Below are 25000 nucleotides of genomic sequence, written 5' to 3' on the forward strand. Positions count from 1 at the left end.
TCTGATATCTTAAAGAAAATGAATTTTAAATGAACTTCAACACTTAATGGGGTTTTCAACATTATTTTTGTTTTAATTTTTCAAACACACAGTAGGGCGTTCCTTTAATTAAGCTCATTCTTGTGATTAGGGTTATTATATATTAAATTACGTAAATTAAAGTAATATTTTACATCTCAGAGAAGTAATCATAAACTACAAACAATAACTCTGAGCACCTTTTCAAACTCCACCCATCTAACACATGTGGACATATTTACAAAGTAAGAAAACAGCACAGCTCCTTCCATGGCTTTAGTAAACATTTTTTCACGCTAAGAGTTGCTGAAGCATGGAACAAACTGCCGGCATCAGTTGTTGGTTGTCGGAGCATTGCATCCTTGAAAACTTCCATGCTTCTTGAGATTCGCCAACACTACACCTGATCTTCTCCCCTCCATACACACACACACAAGCATCTATCTGACTCATACACTGTTCACTTCCCAGACATTTCTACATCACTGCATATACTCCGACAAGTTGTGGTGCACCTGAGCACTGTATATAATCATTTCATTATTATTATATTATTATTATTATAACAAAAATTAATTAAAAAGTGCTTTTTTCCCCCTGCTAAATTGCCCTCAAATCACACTTTTTTTTCCCAATAATGGTATGAATTCCCATGAGTTTAACACAAATTTGCAAAATTTTCTGAAAATACCAAAAACTGAAGACCTTAAACTGGAATCCTCTTCAGAACTAATCAGAACCTACTGAAAGGTATTTACAGAAAATTCCATTAAAAAATATCTACTTTTCTACGACAGAGAGAGAGTAAACGAACTTTGGGTAAGCCCCGATTCGTTTCGGTAATTCTGGAAAGCCAAGTTAGTTTTTTATGACATCTCTCATCATTAACTGAACACCAGTATCAATTTTTAATTGCGCAGCTTTCGTCCGTTTTACTTATATTTTTTTTTTTTTGACCTAAAGTTTCTCACAAATTCAACCCCGAATAGATCACACCAACACTCAATCCTCTCCGGAATAATTAAATCACCTCTAAATTAGGTAAATCGTGTTTCACTTACAACTTTTTCATTCAACAAGTGACCGACTTTTTTTTTTTAATTTCTGTGCAGACCTAAAACCTGGCGTGGCGCTTAAATTGAAGCCACGTTGAGGTTTACAGCGAAGAACATTTCATACAATGGTAATAGGGACATGAAAAGCAGTATTCCAAGGGGAAATGCAGGAGAAACACGGGAGTACCCAAGAGTTTCTTGGAGGCATTGGCTGGAATATTCGTCTTAATCACGAACATTAAAAATACTAAATAAATATACATAAGAGTGGCTGTGTGGTAAGTAGCTTGCTTACCAACCACATGGTTCCGAGTTCAGTCCCACTGCGTGGCACCTTGGGCAAGTGTCTTCTACTATAGCCTCGGACCGACCAATGCCTTGTGAGTGGATTTGGTAGACGGAAACTGAAAGAAGCCTGTCGTATATCTGTATATGTATATTTATATATGCGTGTGTGTGTGTGTTTGCCCCCCTAGCATTGCTTGACAACCGATGCTGGTGTGTTTATGTCCCCGTTACTTAGCGGTTCGGCAAAAGAGACCGTTAGAATAAGTACTGGGCTTACAAAAGAATAAGTCCCGGGGTCGAGTTGCTCGATTAAGGGCGGTGCTCCAGCATGGCCGCAGTCAAATGACTGAAACAAGTAAAAGAGTAAATATACATAAGAGTGGCTGTGTGGTAAGTAGCTTGTCTACCAACAACATGGTTCCAGGTTCATTCCCACTGTGTGGCACCTAGGGCAAGTGTCTTCTACTATAGCCTCGGGCCGACCAAAGCCTTGTGAGTGGATTTGGTAGACGGAAACTGAAAGAAGCCCGTCGTATATATATGTGTGTGTGTATATGTATATATAGGGAGAGTTTACGAAAAAAAAAAGCAAAAGGCGAAGACAGGTGGAGTACAAAACAAACAGATGTATTAGTATAACGCTCAGGAATAGAAAAGGTCTTTTACGTTTCGAGCCTACGCTCTTCTACAGAAAGGGACACAGAAAGAAACAAGGAGAGAATATATATATATATATATATATAGGCATTCTTTCGATATGAGTCCCATTTTACCTCACGTGTATTTGTTTACATTTGAAGAAGATCGTCACTTTCCATAAAATGTTTGATTTTTTATATATATGGGGTTAGTGGTGGGGGGAAGATTATCTTCTTTTCTTCAGAAATGTAAATAAACCCACGTGGGTTTATAAGTGACAGTTATGTTACTAGTACCGAATGATCGCCTATGTATGTATATATATATATATATATATAATGTGTGTGTGTGTGTATGTATGTGTAAATGAAAACATTACACCATTTGAAAGAAAACGTTTGACATGGGTACAGGATTGGCTGTGTGGTAAGTAGCTTGCTTACCAACCACATGGCTCCGGGTTCATTCCCACTGCGTGGCACCTTGAGCATGTCTTCTACTATAGCCTTAAGCCGACCAAAGCTTTGTGAGTGGACTTGGTAGACAGAAACTGAAAGAAGCCTGTCGTGTATATGTATATATATATATAATGATAAATCTCATATATATATATATATATATGTATGTATGTGTATATGTTTGTGTGTCTGTGTTTGTCCCCTCAACATCACTTGACAACCGATGCTGGTGTGTCTACGTCCCCGTCAGTTCGGCAAGAGAGACCGATAGAATAAGTACTAGGCTTACAAAGACTAAGTCCTGGGGGTCGATTTGCTCGACTAAAGGCGGTGCTCCAGCAAGGCCCCGAACTCAAATGACTGAAACAAAGTATGCATTGCTTTCGAAACTCCTTCTGCCAGAGATACAACAACAGAAACGATGTAAATATTTTGAGTTCCATTATTGATGTGAATATGTTAACATCATCATCATTGTTCGACCGTGGTCGAGACAATGGAATTTACCATGCTACGCCAGACTTCACGGTCCATCATGGCTCTACGGAGGTCCTGTTGCTGGATGCCTGTATCCCTGGAGATTACATCAGGGTAGGAGAGTGTGTGCCATCTGGTATTGCTTGCAGATGGCTTCCAGAGGAGAAGAGTAGAGATTACCTCTTTTTCAGCTCTACAACAGTGTCCAGCAAACTGGACTCTCCTACCTTTCACAAGAGATGACACAGGTGGTAGTTTCCTATATATTTGTACTTTGGTTGGATGACGCTTCCACAAGAGAACCCTAACCCTAACTATCATCATCATCATTGTTTGACAGTGGTCGAGACAATGGAATTTAACTTGCGACGCCAGACTTCATGGTCCATCATGGCATTACGGAGGTCCTGTTGCTGGATGCCTGTATCCCTGGAGATTACATCAGGGTAGGAGAGTGTGAGCCCTCTGGTATTGCGAGCAGATGGCTTCCAGAGGAAGAGAGTAGAAATTACCTCTTCTCCTACCTTTCACAAGAGATGACACAGGTGGTAGTTTCCTATATATTTGTACTTTGGTTGGATGGTGCTTCCACGAGAGATTTTGAGCTCTCATAAGGAGGCGAGTGTACGTTCCATCCAACCACCTCTCAAGCTTCTTTGATAACGTCCAGGTTAAAACAGTGCAGGAGTGGCTGTGTGGTAAGTAGCTTGCTTACCAACCACATGGTTCCGGGTTCAGTCCCACTGCGTGGCACCTTGGGCAAGTGTTTTCTGCTATAGCCCCGGGCCGACCAATGCCTTGTGAGTGGATTTGGTAGACGGAAACTGAAAGAAGCGTGTCGTATATGTGTGTGTGTGTGTGTATATATATATATATATATATATATATGTGTGTGTGTGTGTATATGTGTTTGTGTGTCTGTGTCTGTCCCCCTAGCATTGCTTGACAATCGATGCTGGTGTGTTTACGTCCCCGTTACTTAGCGGTTCGGCAAAAGAGACCGATGGAATAAGTACTGGGCTTACAAAGAATAAGTCCCGGGGTCGATCTGCTCGACTAAAGGCGGTGCTCCAGCATGGCCGCAGTCAAATGACTGAAACAAGTGAAAGAGAGAAAAAAAGAGAAAGATAGGTATCCTTTATATTTGAAGTCTACGCTGTCATCTGATGAGAACGGTTTCTATCAAATGATGCAATATCTTCATTAATCAATTAAAAGAATTGCTTTATAACTCGACAAAACCAAATCCCTTCACTTCGGGTATTTCCGTGGAAGCAAATGACAGTTCGATTCCTGTTTTCTGCTTGGAAATTCGTGGATTTTATACATCCACACATGAAACAGATAAGAACAAATATGCAAGGCTTTCTTTTTATTCAAGTTTAAAATGAGACATTGCTGGCATAATTTCGTCATATCTATACAACCCCACAAACCCACGGAAACACCCGAAGTGAAATGTTTTGGTTTTGTCGAGTTATATCGAAGGAATGCCCATACATTATATAAAACACACATTTACACATCCATGCGTATATGAATTCTAAAGGGACGGGGTTTAACCAAAGAGATCGTGGCTGTTATTTAATCAAAGACCAAGCCAAGCCTGTCCTAGCAACATGGAACCGTCAAAGACTTCCCCAGCGCCAGGACAATCCCATCTTTATTTCAGATATTGCTTGTTTTTCCCTTTCCTATTTAAATTTTGGTTTTTTTTTAAATACATGCAAGGGTACACCTTCAGAATTTGAAAAAGATTTGACTGCTATTTCGGTTAATTCGTAACGAAGGATCGCCGTTTGTCGTTATGAATGGTCGGGGTTTTTGTTGTTTTTTGATTAATTTTGTGAGATTAATTATTTTTAATTTCTCGATACATGAAAGATTACAGAATGGTGAAAGAAATGTGGAGGCAGTAAAAGTTTTGAAAAATATCCGACTTACGAGATTATCCTACGGGTACGGCCGAGGTATGTTTGTGTATTTTTCGTGTTAGTTTAATGGACGAAGAGTGACGGATGATGAACTCGGGTGGTTTCGGTATGTGATACTTTTTTTTTTTCGTGAGACTGAAGGTGAAGAATGACCAGTTGTGGTCAAGTTAAGTTAGTAGGGTTTACATGGTCGTATTACTTTGACCTTTTTAAGTAGAGTGAAAGGGAAAATATTATTATGGCAGACGATATACGATGTGCTGCGTAGCGAGCCTCTTTGCTACTACTACTGGCACGCAGCGACGAATGGGCATGCAGGCAGTCAGCCATACAGACTGAAGTGTTTGAGAGAGGAGGGAGAGAGGCATGAGGAGAGGTGGGAAGATACATAGATAGATAGATATGGAAACGAAGGGAGGAGAAAGGAGCGAAAAGGACAAATGGGTTTTAAAGAGAGAGAAAAAATGGTGTGGGAGGAGGAGAGGTAGAAAGAGAGATAGATATAGAAACCAAGGAGGAGGAAGGAGCGGAAAGGACAAATAGATTTTAAAGAGAGAGGAAAAATGGTGTGGGAGGAGGCTACGAACGGTCATCCAGTCAGCCATACAGACTGACGTGTTTGAGAGAGGAGGAAGAACGGGATGAGGAGAGGTAGAAAGAGAGATAGATATGGAAACCAAGGGAGGAGGAAAGAGGAAAAAGAACAACTAAATTTTAAAGAGAGAGAAAAAATGGGATGGGAGGAGGAGGAGGCTACAAACGGGCAGCCAGTCAGCCATACAGACTAACATGTTTGAGAGAGGAGGGAGAACGGGATGAGGAGAGGTAGAAAGAGAGATAGATATAGAAACCAAGGAGGAGGAAGGAGCGAAAAGGACAAATAGATTTTAGAGAGAGAGGATATTAGACTTATTGTAAGAGAGAAAAAATGGTGTAGGAGGAGGAAGAGGAGAAAAGGGGAGGCTACTAACGGGCAGCAGTCAGCGATACCGATTTGAGTATTAGAGAGAGGAGGGAGGAATGACGAGAAAACAAAAGGATACATAGGGAAACGAAGGGAGGAGGAAAAAGAGAAAGTGACAAATATAATTCAAAGAGAGAGAGAGGAGATGAGTGTTGGCAGAAATGAGAACGAAAGAGGAAGAGGAGGAGGAGGAGAGAAATGGGTAAGACAACGATTCAGATGACGTTGTAAAGAGAGGGAAGAAAAGCGAGGGGGAAAGGGAGAGTAACCAACAAATACGTTTTGTATAGAAAGGGGAGGAGAGAAGATACGGCAAAAGGGAAAAACAAAGAAAGCATGAGAGGTGGAGGAAGAAGAAGGGGAGAAGACCAAATGAGGAAGGATGAGGGAGATTTTTCGATTTGGCGCCATCGTTTATCTCTCTGCAGTGAAGATGTTAGCGCGGGATGTCAACCTTTTTGGGTTTTTACATCCGCTTGAAACAAAATATAAGGGCGATCTTTCGTCTCTAGTAGACCTTTCCGTCGATTTCCGTAAAAAATTTTTTTTTGTTACATATGGGCTTGCGGGAACTTTTGAAGTAATATACATACATATACACACACATACATACATATACACATACACCGAGTAAAAAATTCCAGTTATCTCTTTCTTTCACACACTACTCTGTCTCTTCACACACACTAACAGAAGCACTTCACTTACACAACATACTGTCTGTCTCCCACACCCCATCAAACACACACACACACACACATGTACATCAATGCTTGCCATGCACGGTAACTTCAAAAGAACTTCCCTCGTCATACAATCGCTTTCTCTTAGTCTCTTTCGCTCTCATTACTTCAAAAGTTCCCGCAAGCCCATATGTAAAAAAAAAAAAATTTTTTACGGAAATCGACGGAAAGGTCTACTAGAGAGGAAAGATCGCCGAAAACTTTAAAACTTCGTATACTCGTAGAATGTGTCAAAATAAAACATTTGTAGAAAATTTCTTTAAAAAGCATCAACTTTCCCGAATGTTACAAGACAACACAGTAACAAAGCAACAAAATAGTTGGGGGCCCTATTGTGTAGTTATGCCTAAATTCATAATAATACTCTACTCTTTTACTTGTTTCAGTCATTTGACTGCGGCCATGCTGGAGCACCGCCTTTAGTCGAGCAAATCGACCCCGGGACTTATTCTTTGTAAGCCCAGTACTTATTCTATCGGTCTCTCTTTTGCCGAACTGCTAAGTAACGGAGACGTAAACACACCAGCATCGGTTGTCAAACAATGCTAGGGGGACAAACACAGACACACATACGTACATATATATATATACATATATACGACAGGCTTCTTTCAGTTTCCGTCTACCAAATCCACTCACAAGGCATTGGTCGGCCCGAGGCTATAGCAGAAGACACTTGCCCAAGATGCCACGCAGTGGGACTGAACCGGGAACCATGTGGTTGGTTAGCAAGCTACTTACCACACAGCCACTCCTGCGCCTAATAATAATGAAATTATTGTATACAGTGCTCAGGTGCCCCCCAACTTGTCCAAAGTGCGTATAAAGCATCTGCAGTGATGTAGAAATGTCTGGGAAGTGAACTCTCCTACCCTGATACATGCTTGCTTGTGTGTATGGAGGGGAGGAGAAGATCAGGTGTAGTGTTGGTGAATCTCAGAAAGCATGGAAGTTTTGAAGGATGCAGTGCTCCGACAACTAACAACTGATGCCAGCAGTTTGTTCCATGCTTCAGCGTGTGTATGGAGGGGAGAAGATCAGGTGTAGTGTTGGCGAATATCAGGAAGCATGGAAGTTTTGAAGGATGCAGTGCTCCGACAACTAACAACTGATGCCAGCAGTTTGTTCCATGCTTCAGCGTGTGTATGGAGGGGAGAAGATCAGGTGTAGTGTTGGCGAATCTCAGGAAGCATGGAAGTTTTGAAGGATGCAGTGCTCCGACAACTAACAACCGATGCCGGCAGTTTGTTCCATGCTTCAGCGTGTGTATGGAGGGGAGAAGATCAGGTGTAGTGTTGGCGAATATCAGGAAGCATGGAAGTTTTGAAGGATGCAGTGCTCCGACAACTAACAACTGATGCCAGCAGTTTGTTCCATGCTTCAGCGTGTGTATGGAGGGGAGAAGATCAGGTGTAGTGTTGGCGAATCTCAGGAAGCATGGAAGTTTTGAAGGATGCAGTGCTCCGACAACTAACAACCGATGCCGGCAGTTTGTTCCATGCTTCAGCGTGTGTATGGAGGGGAGAAGATCAGGTGTAGTGTTGGTGAATCTCAGAAAGCATGGAAGTTTTGAAGGATGCAGTGCTCCGACAACTAACAACTGATGCCAGCAGTTTGTTCCATGCTTCAGCGTGTGTATGGAGGGGAGAAGATCAGGTGTAGTGTTGGTGAATCTCAGAAAGCATGGAAGTTTTGAAGGATGCAGTGCTCCGACAACTAACAACTGATGCCAGCAGTTTGTTCCATGCTTCAGCGTGTGTATGGAGGGGAGAAGATCAGGTGTAGTGTTGGCGAATCTCAGGAAGCATGGAAGTTTTGAAGGATGCAGTGCTCCGACAACTAACAACTGATGCCAGCAGTTTGTTCCATGCTTCAGCGTGTGTATGGAGGGGAGGAGATCAGGTGTAGTGTTGGTGAATCTCAGAAAGCATGGAAGTTTTGAAGGATGCAGTGCTCCGACAACTAACAACTGATGCCAGCAGTTTGTTCCATGCTTCAGCGTGTGTATGGAGGGGAGAAAATCAGGTGTAGTGTTGGTGAATCTCAGAAAGCATGGAAGTTTTGAAGGATGCAGTGCTCCGACAACTAACAACTGATGCCGGCAGTTTGTTCCATGCTTCAGCGTGTGTATGGAGGGGAGAAGATCAGGTGTAGTGTTGGTGAATCTCAGAAAGCATGGAAGTTTTGAAGGATGCAGTGCTCCGACAACTAACAACTGATGCCGGCAGTCTGTTCCATGCTTCAGCGTGTGTATGGAGGGGAGAAGATCAGGTGTAGTGTTGGTGAATCTCAGAAAGCATGGAAGTTTTGAAGGATGCAGTGCTCCGACAACTAACAACTGATGCCGGCAGTTTGTTCCATGCTTCAGCGTGTGTATGGAGGGGAGAAGATCAGGTGTAGTGTTGGTGAATCTCAGAAAGCATGGAAGTTTTGAAGGATGCAGTGCTCCGACAACTAACAACTGATGCCGGCAGTTTGTTCATGCTTCAGCGTGTGTATGGAGGGGAGAAGATCAGTGTAGTGTTGGTGAATCTCAGAAAGCATGGAAGTTTTGAAGGATGCAGTGCTCGAAAAACAACTGATGCCGGCAGTTGTTCCATGCTTCAGCGTGTGTATGGAGGGGAGAAGATCAGGTGTAGTGTTGGTGAATCTCAGAAAGCATGGAAGTTTTGAAGGATGCAGTGCTCCGACAACTAACAACTGATGCCAGCAGTTTGTTCCATGCTTCAGCGTGTGTATGGAGGGGAGAAGATCAGGTGTAGTGTTGGCGAATCTCAGGAAGCATGGAAGTTTTCAAGGATGCAGTGCTCCGACAACCAACAACTGATGCCGGCAGTTTGTTCCATGCTTCAGCAATTCTCAGCGTGAAAAAATGTTTCCTAAAGTCATGGAAGGAGCTGTGCTGTATTCTGACTTTTTAAATATGTCCACGGGTGTTAGACTGGTGGAGTTTGAAAAGGTGCTCAGAGTTATTGTTTGTAAGATGGTTAATAATTTTATGGGTGTCTGCCAAGTCAGCTGCCAGACGTCGGAGTTTCAATGTGTCCATATAAGCAGTGGCATGGCGAGGTGGTCCACAGTTAACTTCCAAACCACATGGTTCCGGGTTCAGTCCCGCTGAGTGGCGGTACTACTAGCGAAGACTGGACCCGGTGCGCGCACACGCACGTGTGCCCTAGCTAGTCGTAAGTAGTCGATCATACAATATATAGTACCTATATATTTATATTGGCATAATGATTTTCCCAGACACAACAAAATATATGTTTGTGTCTATATTTGTCCCACGCCACTGCTAGACAACCGGTGTTGGTGTGTTTACGTCCCCGTAACTTAGTTATTTGACGAAAGAGGCTAATCGAATAAGGCGGCGAGCTGGCAGAATCGTTAGCACGCCGGGCGAAAAGCGTTGCCGTATTTCGTCTGCCGTTATGTTCTGAGTTCAAATTCCGCCGAGGTCGACTTTGCCTTTCATCCTTTCGGGGTCGATAAATAAAGTACCAGTTACGCACTGGGGTCGATATAATCGACTTAATACCTGTGTCTGTCCTTTCTGTGTTTAGCCCCTTGTGGGTAGTAAAGAAATAGGTATTTCGTCTGCCGTTACGTTCTGAGTTTAAATTCCGCCGAGGTCGACTTTGCCTTTCATCCTTTCGGGGGTCGATAAATTAAGTACCAGTTACGCACTGGGGTCGATGTAATCGACTTAATACCTATGTCTGTCCTTGTTTGTCCCCTCTGTGTTTAGCCCCTTGTGGGTAGTAAAGAAATAGGTATTTCGTCTGCCGTTACGTTCTGAGTTTAAATTCCGCCGAGGTCGACTTTGCCTTTCATCCTTTCGGGGGTCGATAAATTAAGTACCAGTTACGCACTGGGGTCGATGTAATCGACTTAATACCTATGTCTGTCCTTGTTTGTCCCCTCTGTGTTTAGCCCCTTGTGGGTAGTAAAGAAATAGGTATTTCGTCTGCCGTTACGTTCTGAGTTCAAATTCCGCCGAGGTCCACTTTGCCTTTCACCCTTCCCCCACCCCTAACCCTAACCCTAAAAACAGATTGAAATGCAATAGATCGATACAAGACACATACACACACACACGTGCTCGAATCCAAAGGGCAATAACTCTTGCAAATTAGTTTTCTTCTCTTTGTGGCTTGCCGTTACACCGTAGCCACTCTCGTTCGTTCGGAGTACAATTTGTAAGAATGGCTCCAAGATGGTCGTGTTTACAAAATGTGACCATCACCAATGTCAATATTCTTCGCTATTTGGTCCCTTCCGATCACTTCACCGGCTAGAATTCGCCTCACTCCTCACAGACGGACAGATCTACCCCTTAAGCTATACAGGTTGTTTTAGTTTATTTACTAAATCTATATATTTGTCTCTTTGTTTATCTGTCTTTGTTGTTTGTATACGATAACTAAGGTATATATATATATATATATATATATATATATATACACACCCACACCTGTGTTTGTAAATATATACATTCAAGTTATTTACATAGGGAAGCTGTTCAGCTAACATGAGATCTTTAACATGATGCTCAAAGTAATGTTAGTAACAACAAAATCTCGCTTTAAACAAACAACACCAGCTTAAAAACGTTGCATCATGTAGTGCAACATATTCCTATAAAGACGGGATAGTCATGGCCGGAATGCCTTAATCTACACAGACAGGTTAACTTGGGGGTTAAACCACAACTACACTCACGCACAGATTGTATGTACGTTCAGATATATATATATAAAGTAAATGCACCCTTTTAAAGCCTAGCTAGGCTCATGGACCCCGTTTCCCGGTTTCTATGGCGTATGTGTTCCCCAGCTGGACGGGATGCCAGTCCATCGCAGCTTTACTCATTTTTGTCAGCTGAGTGGATTGGAGCAATGGGAAAATGAAGTGTTTTGCTCAAGAACACAACACGTCACCCGGTCCAGGAAATCGAAACCACAATCTTACGATCATGATGCTGACACTCTAACTACTAAGCCACGCGCCTCCATATATATGTATATATATGTGTGTGTATGTATATAGTCTTTGAGCCATGAAGGAAGCCTGGTTGATAAAAAAAACATTAAATATAGCAGCCAAAATCCCTCCGAAGACACATGTGGAAAAACATGGTGTATACAGGGGTATTTGAACTTTAGACGGGCTGTGATTGATGCAATGAAGAGAGACGACGAATCACAGCTTTCTGTTTTGTAATCAGGCCTGTGTAACAGGAACAATCTTTATTTTTTTTAAATCTAAAGTGTTACTGCTTGACCCTTTAGCATTTAAACTGACCATATCTGGCTAAAAGTATTCTGCCTGTTTTATGGTCAAACTGGCCAGATCTGGTCTCTCACACCAACCCTACAATATCGTTTTAAAAATTAACAGCTACCTCATCGAAATCTCATAGCTACAAGATAATGCCTGATTAGTTCAAGGCAATGTGGATGAAAAAGGATTAACTTTGGTAGAATAATGCAAACACTGAAGGGTTAACAGTCGTCTTTGTTATTAATACACTACTGTAATGGGTGGGTTGTTAACAGTACAGGAAGGGTTTTAAAAGTCCAAATACACGTTAAATAAATACTGTAAATATGGTGTCCCGACTTCGCGGAAATTCAGTTATCGCGGCCGGCCTCGGAACCAATCTACCGCGATAAACGAGGGATCACTGTATTCATCTAAATTTATCTATATATATATATATGTGTGTGTGTGTGTGTGTATTTGTAAAAAAATACAAACTGGGACAAGAACGCAAAACATTTAGAAGACGATACAAAAACACGGACGGGACATTCGAAGCCTTCAATCTTCAGTCAAGAACTGGATCATCATCATCATCATCATCATCGTTTAACGTCCGCTTTCCATGCTAGCATGGGTTGGACGGTTTGGCCGAGGATCTGGGAAGCCAGAAGGCTGCACCAGGCTCCTGTCTTATCTGGCAATGTTTCTACAGCTGGATGCCCTTCCTAATGCCAACCACTCCGTGAGTGTAGTGGCTGCTTTTTACGTGCCACCGGATCATCCTCGCAATTTCGGCAGATATATACAGGTGTTGCTGTGTGATAAGAATAAGTGCAGGCGTCGCTGTGTAGTAAGAAGCTTGCAGTCCCACTGCGTGGCACCTTCGGCAAGTGTCATCTACTATAGCCTCGGGCTAACCAAAGCCTTGTGAGTGGATTTGGTAGACGGAAACTGAAAGAAGCCTGTCGTATATATGTATACATATATATATCTATGTGTTTGTGTCTGTGTTTGCCCCCCATCATTTGACAACCAGTGTTGGTGTGTTTATGTCTCTGTAACTTAGCGGTTTGGCAAAAGAGACCAATACAATAAGTACTAGGCTTACAAGGAATAAGCCCTAGCGGGTCAATTTGTTTGGTGAAAACTACCCTTAAGTGGGTGCTCCAGCATTGCTGCAGCCAAAACTGAAACAAGTGAAAGAATATATATATATATATGGTGGAGGCACAATGGCCCAGTGGTTAGGGCAGTGGACTCGCGGTTTCGATTCCCAGACCGGGCGTTGTGAGTGTTTATTGAGCAAAAACACCTAAAAGCTCCACGAGGCTCCGGCAGGGGGTGGTGATCCCTGCTGTACTCTTTCACCACTCTTTCCTCTGCTCGCTTAGCCAGCGGGGTGACGTCATTTGAAGGCTAAAAAGCAATGTGAACGCATTGTGACCAGCGATGTGTAACAACATCTGATGGTCTGGTCGGTCACATGATATATATATATATATATATGTATGTGTGTGTGTATTTATAACAATAACAAAACAGTCATGATTTGAATATATGTTTTTTAATGTTTGTTTTATGTTTTCTTGGCGTCTAGGTGTTTTTTGGCCCAGTCGAAGTCCGGTTGTCAGCACAAGCTACTGAGACACCACTCAAATTCCTGAAATGCTACTCAAACTTCTGGAGTATCAGTCAAACTTCTGAGACATTGCTCAAACTTTGGAGTACTACTCAAATTCCTGGAACCCCATTCAGGTTCCTGGCACATCATACCAACTTTTGAAGCACTCCTTAAAAGCCTCTTGGAGTACCACTCAAATTCTTTGAACAAAGTACAAACTCCTGATACATTACTCAAATTCCTGAAGCGCCACTCCGATTTTGGAACACCACTCAACCCAACAAAAGCTCTTGAATGCCACTCAACTCCTAGAGTGCTGCTCAAATTCCTGGAACACTACTCAAATATCTGACTCATTACACAATTTCTTGAAGCTCCACTGAAACTCTTGGAACATCACTCAAACATCTGGAGCACCACTCAAGTCTTGACACACCAGTCAAATGTATGGAGCACCACTCAAACATCTGGAGCACCACTCGAGTCTTGACACACCACTCAAACATCTGGAGCACCACTCAAGTCTTGGCACACCACTCAAATTCTTGGAAGACAACACAAATTCTTGGAGCAACACTCAAAAACTGGGTACCCCATTCAAACATCTGAAGCACCACTCAAATTTTGGAAAGATAATACAAACTCCTGGAGCGCCACTCAAACCTTTGGCAAACCACTTCAAACTCCAGGAATGCTACTCCTCAAATTCCTGGGTCATCACTTAAACTTCTGGAGTGTCACTCAAACTAATCTTAGTGAACACGTTTCTGAAGAACAGTAAAGGGGTTGAAGTGAACCCCTCACCAATTCAACTACACAACACTACTGCCACACAACGCTATCTCACAACACACCATCGACATCGCGTAAACGCAGCACCACATCACATCGCATCACAGCGTCGCTACATGGAGACAGTCCTGCCGGCTGACAGCATTGACATCTGTTTCGGAGCGATGAAGGAAGACTTTCTGTTGCCAAGTGCCATCTCCAACGCCGACAGCCTCGACGACAACAATAACAGCAACAACAATAACAACGACAGCAATAGCATTGACAACGGCGACACTGACAAATATGGTTGCTCCAGCATTGCCTCGCAGTGCAACGAGTCTTCAAACCCCAACACTGATTCCGTGACCGATTTGTTTGTGATTTCCGCAGTCATCCCTGAAGATTCGGATGGTACTGCTTTGGAGGTGAGTGCAGCTGGCAATGCTTACGAGGGATATGTTGTTGACAATGATGATGATGATGATGATGACAATGGTGGTGGTGGTGGTGATAATAATGGCAGCAGTGGTGGTCAGCCAGTGACCATCAATGTCTTGAAGCCCAACATCGTAAATAACTTGCCTTGTATTTCATCGTCTGTAGTGGCTGGCATCGTTGAAGAAGAGAGTTCTTGCGTGGATGGCACCTCCAAAGTTGTTTTTGAGAATGGTGGCACGTCAAATGACAACGACGGTGTTGACAATGACAATATTAATCAGGATGACTTGACGGCTAGAAATGTCATTGTCGTTGGCAGTCCTGTCGAATCTCAGGACAATACAGACGCAGGAAGCAACAATTTGATTTCTGATTTTCTATCTTTGAAAAAAAAAGGCCTAAAGTTGTCTGATGTGGGTGACTCGTTGGCCCTGGAGGGACTTGCTGCACCAGAAGATGATGCAGTTGCACCCACTGCAGTTGTTAAGAAGCTCTTTTTTGTTTCTGGCATCTGCTCTCAACCGTCATCGATGGTGGTTTCGGTGCCAGAAATGGACTCTCTTGTGATGAATTCAACAAGAGTGACAACGATGATGACAATGTCATCTTCAACTTCTACACCATCATTGTTATCATCATCATCATCAGTGTCGTTGTCATCATCGTCATCGCTTGCACTGCCGCAACAACGACAACAGCAGCAAAATAAGCAGCGTAGGCACTCGTGCAGCTGGTGTCCAAAGTCATTCAGCCGAAGCTGCGATTTGCAGCGCCACCTGAGAATACACACAGGTGAAAAGCCATACAGGTGCTCACACTGCGGGAAAACCTTCTCGCAGTCGGGCAGCCTCTCTTCCCACCGTCGCATCCACACAGGCGAAAAGAAAAAGCTGTTTGAGTGCCGCCAGTGCCATGCCTCGTTCGCTGTGAACGCCGAGATGCTCGCCCATTCCAAGTCGGTACACCAGCATCACAATAATCTCTCCGGGGGCGCCAACAATACATCCATCAAGTGTACATACTGCCAGAAGACGTTTGTCTCTCCGAGCACGCTTGCGACGCACCTGCGCGTGCATACAGGTGAGAAGCCCTTTTCGTGCTCGATGTGCGCAAAGTCGTTTGCGCACAAGAGCGACCTCACGAAGCATGTGCGGTCGCATACGGGTGAGAAGCCGTTTCGCTGTGAAATCTGCCAGAAGTTGTTCTCGCGTTCCACCAGCCTCACTGTGCACCGGCGCTGCCACACGGGGGAGAAGCCGTTCTGCTGCATCTGCTGTTCCAAGTCGTTTTCCTGCTCCAGTTACCTCACCAAGCACATGCGCACACACACCGGCGAAAAGCCGTACGTGTGCAAGCACTGTGACAAGTCGTTCCGTGTGTCCAGCCACCTTGCTCGGCATACGAGGGGCCATGCGCGGTTGAAAGGATTTGACCATAAGTACTGCAAAAACTCCAGCACTAACGCCGGCACCACCTCTGCCAACGATGACAACAATGGTGCCGACACCACCACCAACAACCATGATGACGACAGCTATTTGAAAACAGCAGCAACGTGCATAACAGTTGCAACAACAACAACAACAACAGGAACCATTACAACAAGTATATTAACAACAGCTGTTCCTGTGTCATCAACAACAACAACATCGGCGGCTGCAGACGGTTCGTTAGTAACGATGTCATCTTCGTCGTTAGTATCACTTTGTACAGTGGAAAGAGAAGCGGAGTCAGAGGTGCAGTTAGTTCAACAGGTGCCGCCGGTGGCACCATCTGACGTTGTGCCCCGACTCCCCATGTCATCTGCGCCACAGCCCCAACAGCAGTATCGCCATCAGACCATAAAACTGAATCTGGAAGCGATGACCCCATCCGACCTCTGCATGTCGGATGCTGGGAATTTTGACAGGGTGCAACAGTCAGGTGTGCAACATCAGGGCGAGTGCATGCCGGTGGTGTCCATGCAGAGCATGAAATGTTTCACACCTGTGACCACTGATCGGTCAAGCCAATCACATCAAACTATGCAGCTGCACAATGTGCAGTGCATGCCATCCGTTGCTGGAGTGCAGCTGGTTCAAAATATGGAAGGTATGGAGACGATGCATGCTGCAGATGTCCAATGCATCGAAACTCTCCCTGTTATGCCTGGTGGGCAGTCTGTGGCCGAGGTACATGTAGAAGATGTCCAGTGCATGGAAGCGTTACCTGGAGTACAAGTTGACGACATCCGGTGTGTGAAGTCAATGCCCAATGTCCAAGTGCAAGACGTCCACGAGTGCATCCAATCCTTCCTCCCGGCTCCCACCGGTGTCGATAACCAAGACGGAGGCGTGCAGTCGGCATCAGACATCCAAGCAGTGCAGGTGATGGAATTCAGATATGCCACCGCAGCCGACAGCAGTGCAACGACCGACCCTTTGGTGAGGGCCGAAAACATGGGCACGTTTGTGTTTGAGAACTCCCAGCAGCAAAACCCGTCGGACGACCGCCAGGTGGCCACCGTCTCCTACGACTACGCGTCGTCCCTGTTCTCGATTGCCGAGGCTGGTCTCACTTTCCACAGCTGTGCCGAATGTGGGAAGATCTACTTAAACGAATCAGTATACCGGGTCCATCTGCGATCTCACACCGCACTGGTCGCCCTCCACAAAAACTCAAATGACCAGTTCCTCCACTATAATTGCTGCCAAAGACAAGATTTAGCAGGATTAGAATTCAGGATCTGAAGTTTGGTACTTCAAAGAATTGTGAATCAAAAGAATGCCATTTAACCCTAGGCCTTCCTTGTACTCAGCATACCCATGACTAAGATCATCCTGGATATGTCCATCAATGGCCTTCACTCAAGCTTTGCCTGAGGTACTTTGTGCTTATATCACTCAGTGGTACCTCAATTGTATACTCAGTGGTACCTTGACTGTATACTCAGTGGTACCTTGATTGTATACACAGTGGTACCTTGACTGTATACTCAGTGGTACCTCAATTGTATACTCAGTGGTACCTTGATTGTATACTCTGTGGTACCTTGATTGTATACTCAGTGGTACCTTGACTGTATACTCAGTGGTACCTTGACTGTATACTCAGTGGTACCTTGACTGTATACTCAGTGATACCTCAATTGTATACTCAGTGGTACCTTGACTGTATACTCAGTGGTACCTCAATTGTATACTCAGTGGTACCTTGATTGTATACTCTGTGGTACCTTGATTGTATACTCAGTGGTACCTTGACTGTATACTCAGTGGTACCTTGACTGTATACTCAGTGGTACCTTGATTGTATACTCAGTGGTACCTTGACTGTATACTCAGTGGTACCTTGACTGTATACTCATTGGTACCTTGATTGTATACTCAGTGGTACCTTGACTGTATACTCAGTGGTACCTTGACTGTATACTCAGTGGTACCTTCATTGTATACTCAGTGGTACCTTCATTGTATACTCAGTGGTACCTTCATTGTATATTAGCTTGTAGTGCATTGTGTTCATAATTGATAAATCAGAGGTACCCTGATTGTGTACTACTACACATTCAAACCACCCTATGGTACCTTGATTGTACACTGGCTTGTGTATATTATATCCATGTCATCCTGTGGTACCTCAATCGTATACTAGCTTGTGGTACATTGTGTTCATATCACCCTCTGGTACCTTGATCATATACTAGCTTGTGGTACCTTGATCAAAGTAGCTCATGGTACATTGTGTTCAGAATAAATCAGTGATACCCTGATTGTATACTAGCTTGTACCACACTTTCATAGCAGTCTGTGGTACCTTAAGTGGATTCTAGCTTATGGCACCTTGATTGTAAACTAGCCTGTGGTACATTGTGTAGATTATAAACCAGTGGTACACTGATTATAAACTAATTTATGATACCACACATTCACATCACTCTGTGGTACCTCGACTATATTCTAGCATGTGGTACATGATATCCATGTCATTCTGTGTTCATATGATCTTGTGGTACCATTTACCAATACAAGCCTGGTGTATCTTGTGTCCATGGTACCCTGCGCTTACGGCACCACCCAATGGTACTATGTATTTCCCAGCCTGTGATACTATCTTTACGCATGAATGAACTTTGGTCACAGAATCAACAGCGGAACTGTTATTTATTTTTCAATTTTTTTTTTTTTTTTTTTTTTGTCGAGCAGTGAACTCTACTGCCACCACTACAACCACCTAAAAAAATTTCTAAAAAGGTGTCAGCTTTTTTGTCTCCTGGACCTGGAAAATGTTTTAAAATAAATATTTTTTTTCTTTCAAAAAAAAAATTTTTTAATATAACAAAAAAAAAAAAGAAAAAGAAACATCGTAAAACAAAACAAAACAAAACAAAAAACAAAAACCCCTCCAGTCTCAGGATTTTGTACATCTCTTTCTAACCCACCCTGCTCTGGCCACCACCCCTGAAAATAAGAGTTTGGGGTATGAAAGAGATAGACCCCCTACATAAATATTTTCTGGAAACTCCACTGCCCCAACCAAAATACTAACATGCATAAAAAAAACAAAAAAAGGAAGTTTACTTTTTGTTACATATTCAACCAAGACAAAAAAAAAACATTAAAAAAATTGATTGAAAATGAATTTAATTTTTGAGTTAAAATAAAATTGTAATGAAATTTAATAATGAAATTATTGTATACAGTGCTCAGGTGCCCCACAACCTGTCAAAAGTGCATATAAAGCATCTGCAGTGATGTAGAAATGTCTGGGAAGTGAACAGTGTATGAGTCAGATACATGCTTGCGTGTGTATGGAGGGGAGGAGAAGATCAGGTGTAGTGTTGGCGAATCTTAGGAATAATTATAATAATGAAATTATTGTATACAGTGCTCAGGTGCCTCACAGCTTGTCCAAAGTTTGTATAAAGCATATGCAGTGATGTAGAAATGTCTGGGAAGTGAACAGTGTATGAGTCAGATAGATGCTTGCTGTGTGTATGGAGGGGAGGAGAAGATCAGGTGTAGTGTTGACGAATCTTAGGAATAATTATAATAATGAAATTATTGTATACAGTGCTCAGGTGCCTCACAGCTTGTCCAAAGTTTGTATAAAGCATATGCAGTGATGTAGAAATGTCTGGGAAGTGAACAGTGTATGAGTCAGATAGATGCTTGCTTGTGTGTATGGAGGGGAGGAGAAGATCAGGTGTAGTGTTGACGAATCTTAGGAATAATTATAATAATGAAATTATTGTATACAGTGCTCAGGTGCCTCACAGCTTGTCCAAAGTTTGTATAAAGCATATGCAGTGATGTAGAAATGTCTGGGAAGTGAACAGTGTATGAGTCAGATAGATGCTTGCTTGTGTGTATGGAGGGGAGGAGAAGATCAGGTGTAGTGTTGACGAATCTTAGGAATAATTATAATAATGAAATTATTGTATACAGTGCTCAGGTGCCTCACAGCTGTCCAAAGTTTGTATAAAGCATATGCAGTGATGTAGAAATGTCTGGGAAGTGAACAGTGTATGAGTCAGATAGATGCTTGCTTGTGTGTATGGAGGGGAGGAGAAGATCAGGTGTAGTGTTGGCGAATCTTAGGAATAATTATAATAATGAAATTATTGTATACAGTGCTCAGGTGCCTCACAGCTTGTCCAAAGTTTGTATAAAGCATATGCAGTGATGTAGAAATGTCTGGGAAGTGAACAGTGTATGAGTCAGATAGATGCTTGCTTGTGTGTATGGAGGGGAGGAGAAGATCAGGTGTAGTGTTGGCGAATCTTAGGAATAATTATAATAATGAAATTATTGTATACAGTGCTCAGGTGCCCCACAACTTGTCCAAAGTGCGTATAAAGCATCTGCAGTAATGTACAAATATCTGGGAAGTGAACAGTGTATGAGTCAGATACATGCTTGCTTGTGTGTATGGAGGGGAGGAGAAGATCAGGTGTAGTGTTGGCGAATCTTAGGAATAATTATAATAATGAAATTATTGTATACAGTGCTCAGGTGCCCCACAACTTGTCCAAAGTGCGTATAAAGCATCTGCAGTAATGTACAAATATCTGGGAAGTGAACAGTGTATGAGTCAGATACATGCTTGCTTGTGTGTATGGAGGGGAGGAGAAGATCAGGTGTAGTGTTGGCGAATCTTAGGAATAATTATAATAATGAAATTATTGTATACAGTGCTCAGGTGCACCACAACCTGTCAAAAGTGCATATAAAGCATATGCAGTAATGTACAAATATCTGGGAAGTGAACAGTGTATGAGTCAGATTTATGCTTGCGTGTGTATGGAGGGAAGAAAATTTTTAGGATTCAACGCACCCCATATAACTCCTCTTAGCTTATTCATTTTTTTTTTTTTTTAGTTTTCTCTACACGGGAATTCATACGATTATGCCCCCCCCCCCAAATATTTGGTGTGTCATGTAAGGGCTTTTTGCTGTTATTTTTAACACATCCCACGACCACCTGATACCCTCATCATTTGTTTTCCTCTCTGACATTTTGCTGAACTTCTAGGTTACGGAGATGTAACAAAACACCAGTTGTCCAGTGATGGTGGGTATCATCTTCACACCAAATGGGAATTGAAACCACGATCCTCTGACCGCGAGTCCAATGCCCTAACCACTGGGCCATTGCACCTCCACACCTGGGTTGGATATGGCCGTTTAAATGCAAATGGTTTAATTGTGCATGTTCGTTGAAGTATTAAAAACTTTTGACAACACAACGAAACAAGGCTATAGTAGAGGACACTTGCCCAGGGTGCCGCGCGGTGGGACTGAACACGGAGCCATGCGGTTCGTGGGCGAGCGATTGCTACACAGTCACTACTACGTCTATGAATTTTCTTATTTAAATCACTGTTTAAGATTCGAACAGTCCGAATTTTTAGCTAAAATACCAATAAAAGTCCATTAAATGTGTTTATGGGGGTAAAAATATTGAAAAACATCTATATGTTTTTCAATATTTTTACCCCCATAAACACATTTAATGGACTTTTATTGGTATTTTAGCTAAAAATTCGGACTGTTCGTATCTTAAACAGTGATTTAAATAAGAAAAAATTCATAGACGTAGTAGTGACTGTGTAGCAAGCAGCTCGCCCACGAACCGCATGGCTCCGGGTTCAGTCCCACCGCGCGGCACCCTGGGCAAGTGTCCTCTACTATAGCCTTGTTTCGTTGTGTTGTCAAAAAGTTTTTAATACTTCAACGAACATGCACAATTAAACCATTTGCATTTAAACTGGCCATATCCAACCCAGGTGTGGAGGTGCAATGGCCCAGTGGTTAGGGCATTGGACTCGCGGTCAGAGGATCGTGGTTTCAATTCCCATTTGGTGTGAAGATGATACCCACCATCACTGGACAACTGGTGTTTTGTTTACATCTCCGTAACCTAGAAGTTCAGCAAAAGTGATCAATAGAATAAGTACCAGGCTTTAAAAAAAAAGTCCTGGGGCTGATTCATTTGGCTGAAAATTCCTCATGGTCACAGCCTGATGACTGAAGCAAATGAAAGATTTCTTGTAATAAATGCAAACACTCAAGTTAGTATTAACCTCTATTACATGCAAGTGGAGGCGCAATGGCCCAGTGGTTAGGGCAGCAGACTCGCGGTCATAGGATCGCGGTTTCGATTCCCAGACCGGGCCATGTGAGTGTTTATTGAGCAAAAACATCTAAAGCTCCACGAGGCTCCGGCAGGGATGGTGGTGATCCCTGCTGTACTCTTTCACCGTGGAGGCGCAATGGCCCAGTGGTTAGAGCAGCGGACTCGCGGTCGTAGGATCGCGGTTTCGATTCCCAGACCGGGCGTTGTGAGTGTTTATTGAGCGAAAACACCTAAAAGCTCCACAAGGCTCCGGCAGGGAATGGTGATGATCCCTGCTGTACTCTTTCACCACAACTTTCTCTCACTCTTACTTCCTGTTTCTGGTGTACCTGTATTTTAAAGGGCCGGCCTTGTCACTCTGAATATCCCCCAGAACTATGTTAAGGGTACACGTGTCTGTGGAGTGCTCAGCCACTTACACGTTAATTTCACGAGCAGGCTGTTCCGTTGATCGGATCAACCGGAACCCTCGTCGTCATAACCGACGGAGTGCTCCCATCCCATTACATGCAATATCAAGAAAGCCAGCTAGAAAGAACTTTGCAAGGAGTGAAAAAGCAATAATTAATTGTCTCTCTGCATGTAAAATGTCAATCATATATCCACTTTATGTGTTATTGATTTGCAGCTTTCTGTCACACTATAAAATGTGGAAGGAGAAAGCAGTGGCTGTGCCGAGAGAGAGAGACCGTGTTATAAGGAGGGAATGGATTAGATAGATAAGAAGTAGATTGGTGGGAGATTGACAGAGTGAAAATCAGTAGCTTGTGATGTAGTCATGGGAACAAATATGGGTGGGGTTAGGGAAAAGAATGAGAGAGGAAGAAATTGTATAAGTAAGAGAGGGGAGGTGGGGGAAAAAAACAAAGGTCTAGAAGAGAGAAAGATAATTAGTGATTTAATGTGGAAAAAAAAATTTGTGTACAATATTAAAGTAATGTAAGGAGATGATGGTAGATGAAGAGATGGAGGCATAATTTGATTGAGAGAGAAAAAGGGATTTTACAAACAGAGAGGAACAGAAGAAATAATTACGGCTTGGAAGTGAATGAGTGAAAATAATGGAGAAGATTGGGAGGAAATGACTGATAGAAAATGAAAAGAATACAAGAAAACAATGGAGAAATATTTGAAGAAGAAGCATTCAGAATGAAACAGCCATCCACGTATGTACACTGTTAACAGGCAAGATACTGCAGTTTTTTTATCTGAGATGAAATTGCTTATAGATGTTGTGTGTGAGATATACAGGCATGGCTGTGTGGTTAGGGTTAGGGCGAGCTGGCGGAATCGTTAGCACGCCGGGCGAAATGCTTAGCGGTATTTCGTCTGCGTTACGTTGTGAGTTCAAATTCCACCGAGGTCAACTTTGCCTTTCATCCTTTCGGGGTCGATAAATTAAGTACCAGTTATGCACTGGGGTCGATGTAATCGACTTAATACCTATGTCTGTCCTTGTTTGTCCCCTCTGTGTTTATCCCCTTGTGGGTAGTAAAGAAATAGGTATTTGGTCAGTCGCTACGTTCTGAGTTCAAATTCCGCCGAGGTCGACTTTGCCTTTCATCCTTTCGGGGTCGATAAATTAAGTACCAGTTACGCACTGGGGTCGATGTAATCGACTTAATACCTATGTCTGTCCTTGTTTGTCCCCTCTGTGTTTAGCCCCTTGTGGGTAGTAAAGAAATAGGTTAGGGTTAGGGTTAGCTTACTTCCCCACCACAAGGTTCCAGGTTCAGTCCCACCGCGTGACACCTTGGGCAAATGTCTTCTACCATAGCCTTGGGCTGATTAAAGCTTTGTGAGTGGATTAGGGGGATGGAAACTGAAAGAATCCCATCATATATGCATGTATGTATGTGTGCATGTGTACATACATGCATACATGTGTGTGTCTTTGTGTCTGTTTTTGTACCCCCTACACCTCTTCTGTTGGTGTTGGTGTGTTTACATCCCCGTAACTTAGTGGTTCAGCAAAAGAGACTGATAGAATAAGTAGGTACTGAGATCAATTCATTCTACTAAAAATTCTTCAAGAAGTGCCCCAGCATGGTCGCAGTCTAATGACTGAAATAAGTAAAGGATAAAAGACAAAATATATTATTTTTTTTTTTTCCAATCTTGCCTCGGATCTTTTCGGTTTGAACGGCAGTTTTTTCTAGTGGTGTCATGTGAAATTGTCACCCATAATTATGACCCTAGTATCGATCTATTGCATTTCAATGTTTTAGGGTTAGTGTGGGGGGTATCTTTTTTCTTCAGAAATGTAAATAAACCCAATCTGTTTCTTAAACGAGGGACATATTCATACGGCACAGAATGTTTTTTTTACCTCAATAGACGTCATTGATTGGTTGAAATTGTAGAAATTGAAGAAAAAAAACTATAGCATTTTTAAGTAATTTCAAACTATAGCATTTTTAAGTAATTTAAAAATAATTTCTTTGTAACTAAACACTTTTAAACTTCGTATACTGGTAGAATGTGTTTATAAAAGATCTTTAAAACAGCAGTAATTGTATTCACCTCAATAGACGTCATTGATTGGTTGAAATTGTAGAAATTGAAGAAAAAAAACTATAGCATTTTTAAGTAATTTCAAACTATAGCATTTTTAAGTAATTTTAAAAATAATTTCTTGTAACTAAACACTTTTAAACTTCGTATACTGGTAGAATGTGTTTATAAAAGATCTTTAAAACAGCAGTAATT

At 42.6% G+C, this 25000-nt stretch overlaps 2 protein-coding genes across 5 annotated transcripts in view; one reads left to right on the forward strand and one right to left on the reverse strand.

Moving 5' to 3' along the window:
* Positions 1-13355, reverse strand: part of LOC115226063 (protein Jade-1) — a 50718-nt gene extending 37363 nt beyond the window's left edge. The window contains exons 1-2 of one of the 2 annotated variants that reach the window (XM_036514957.1): positions 13346-13355; positions 4880-4908 (exon numbers count right to left, since the gene is read on the reverse strand). The gene's annotated coding sequence lies outside the window, so the exon portion shown is untranslated. Of the gene's footprint in view, positions 1-4879; positions 5215-13345 lie in introns of those variants that run through there. The other variant, XM_029797037.2, reaches the window with a different exon arrangement.
* LOC115226065 lies at positions 10750-19268 on the forward strand. Of its 3 annotated transcripts, none has more exons than XM_036514963.1 (4): positions 10750-10925; positions 13439-16825; positions 16859-17559; positions 18136-19268. In XM_036514963.1, exons 2-3 carry the CDS (start codon positions 14371-14373, stop codon positions 17401-17403), a joined length of 3000 nt encoding a protein of 999 aa, XP_036370856.1. In that variant the 5' UTR covers positions 10750-10925; positions 13439-14370; the 3' UTR covers positions 17404-17559; positions 18136-19268. The 3 variants fall into 3 exon arrangements, with proteins under 3 accessions (XP_036370856.1, XP_036370855.1, XP_036370854.1); XM_036514962.1 differs by having other exon boundaries at positions 13439-14310; positions 14348-17559; XM_036514961.1 differs by having other exon boundaries at positions 13439-17559.
* The last annotated feature ends 5732 nt before the right edge of the window (positions 19269-25000 follow it).

The sequence above is a fragment of the Octopus sinensis genome, linkage group LG29, assembly GCF_006345805.1.
Source record: "Octopus sinensis linkage group LG29, ASM634580v1, whole genome shotgun sequence".
Taxonomy (NCBI): Eukaryota; Metazoa; Mollusca; class Cephalopoda; order Octopoda; family Octopodidae; genus Octopus; species Octopus sinensis.